Source organism: Octopus bimaculoides, chromosome 6, assembly GCF_001194135.2.
Source record: "Octopus bimaculoides isolate UCB-OBI-ISO-001 chromosome 6, ASM119413v2, whole genome shotgun sequence".
Classification (NCBI taxonomy): domain Eukaryota; kingdom Metazoa; phylum Mollusca; class Cephalopoda; order Octopoda; family Octopodidae; genus Octopus; species Octopus bimaculoides.
In genome coordinates, this window is record NC_068986.1 from 60,469,049 (window position 1) to 60,470,209 (window position 1,161).

Sequence of the window (1,161 nt, forward strand, 5' to 3'; positions counted from 1 at the left end):
CGTGACAGCTAAAATATTTTTAACAATAAATGATGATCCGTTCCAGAATCTGTTGATTGGTGTGAGATATGTTAACAATCTATAATTTTGATTGGTCTGAGTATTTTTGTTTTAATGTTCATTTCTTATTAAATATATTTTAGCTGTCACGCTTAAATTTTCATTTCTTATTAAATAATATTTTAGCTGTCTCGAAATTGTCAGTTTACATTGATCCGTAGCCTTAATCTAGCAACTCTCGCCTCGGTCAAGCTGTCACGCTTAAACGAAAAAGTGCCTTTTTTTTTTTGTAGGAGATGGGTGTAAAAATACATCAATTACATCAAGTGCCAAAATATACAGAATCAATTTTTATTTCCATATATAATATATAAACATGTACACTTTTTAGAACCTTGTCATTTTTACATTCGTTCGAAGAGGATCATTCACGCCATAGTTACTTAAACAAAAAGACTATCTTTTTGTAACTTGAAGGATCGTACATAGTAAGAAATTCATAGAAACAGCGGAGTGAAAAATCAGCTTCGAAGGAATAAATAAATTCTACTACTTCATGTATTTAGTACATGTTTTGTTTGCATATCAAAACGTGTAGGCGCTGCGTTTGGAAGTAAAAACAGTGGAGAGAGAAATACATGCCAGACACTAGAGCTATGACATATACACAACTAATGCATACAAAATAAAAATAACAAATTATTAGTTAACTTCCTTTTACCTCTCGAATTTCACGTTCAGAATCCAAATATTTTTGGAAAGAAGCAAACATAAGCGTCAAATCAGATTCATGAGCCATTCTGTTGATATAGAAGACGAATGCTAAAAACGTGCGGAGCTAAACTTTTAGATTCGTATTGCACTTTTAGATTCGTATTGCACAGCACTGTTACTCAAGACACACATGGTATTATTGTAATAATCTTCTTTTTTTTCCGCTACAACACTGATTGAAGAGACAAATACATAGACGCGATTTATATCGGATAATAATAAAAATTACAAAGGCAAAATTATAATTATAAATACAAGATATGATAATTAATCCAAAACGGAAAACTACGTAGAATAAATCAAGATACTCAACATAGAGCCTGATTCTCCCCCCCCCCCCACCAACTTACTAAAGCAAAACACTCCTGTAAACAAATCTTAAACATT

The 1,161-nt window shown here is 31.7% G+C and overlaps 1 protein-coding gene across 3 annotated transcripts in view; it reads right to left on the minus strand.

Annotated features, from left to right (window-relative positions):
* Positions 1-854, minus strand: part of LOC106869460 (translin) — a 48,167-nt gene extending 47,313 nt beyond the window's left edge. For 2 of the 3 annotated variants that reach the window (XR_008264421.1, XM_052968745.1), the window contains exon 1: positions 722-854. Coding sequence is in view for 1 of the 3 variants with exons in the window: in XM_052968745.1 (XP_052824705.1) it covers positions 722-799 (78 nt within the window). In the remaining 2 variants the exon portion in view is untranslated. The remainder of the gene's footprint in view (positions 1-721) is intronic. The other variant, XM_052968746.1, reaches the window with a different exon arrangement.
* Between the last annotated feature and the right edge of the window lie 307 nt (positions 855-1,161).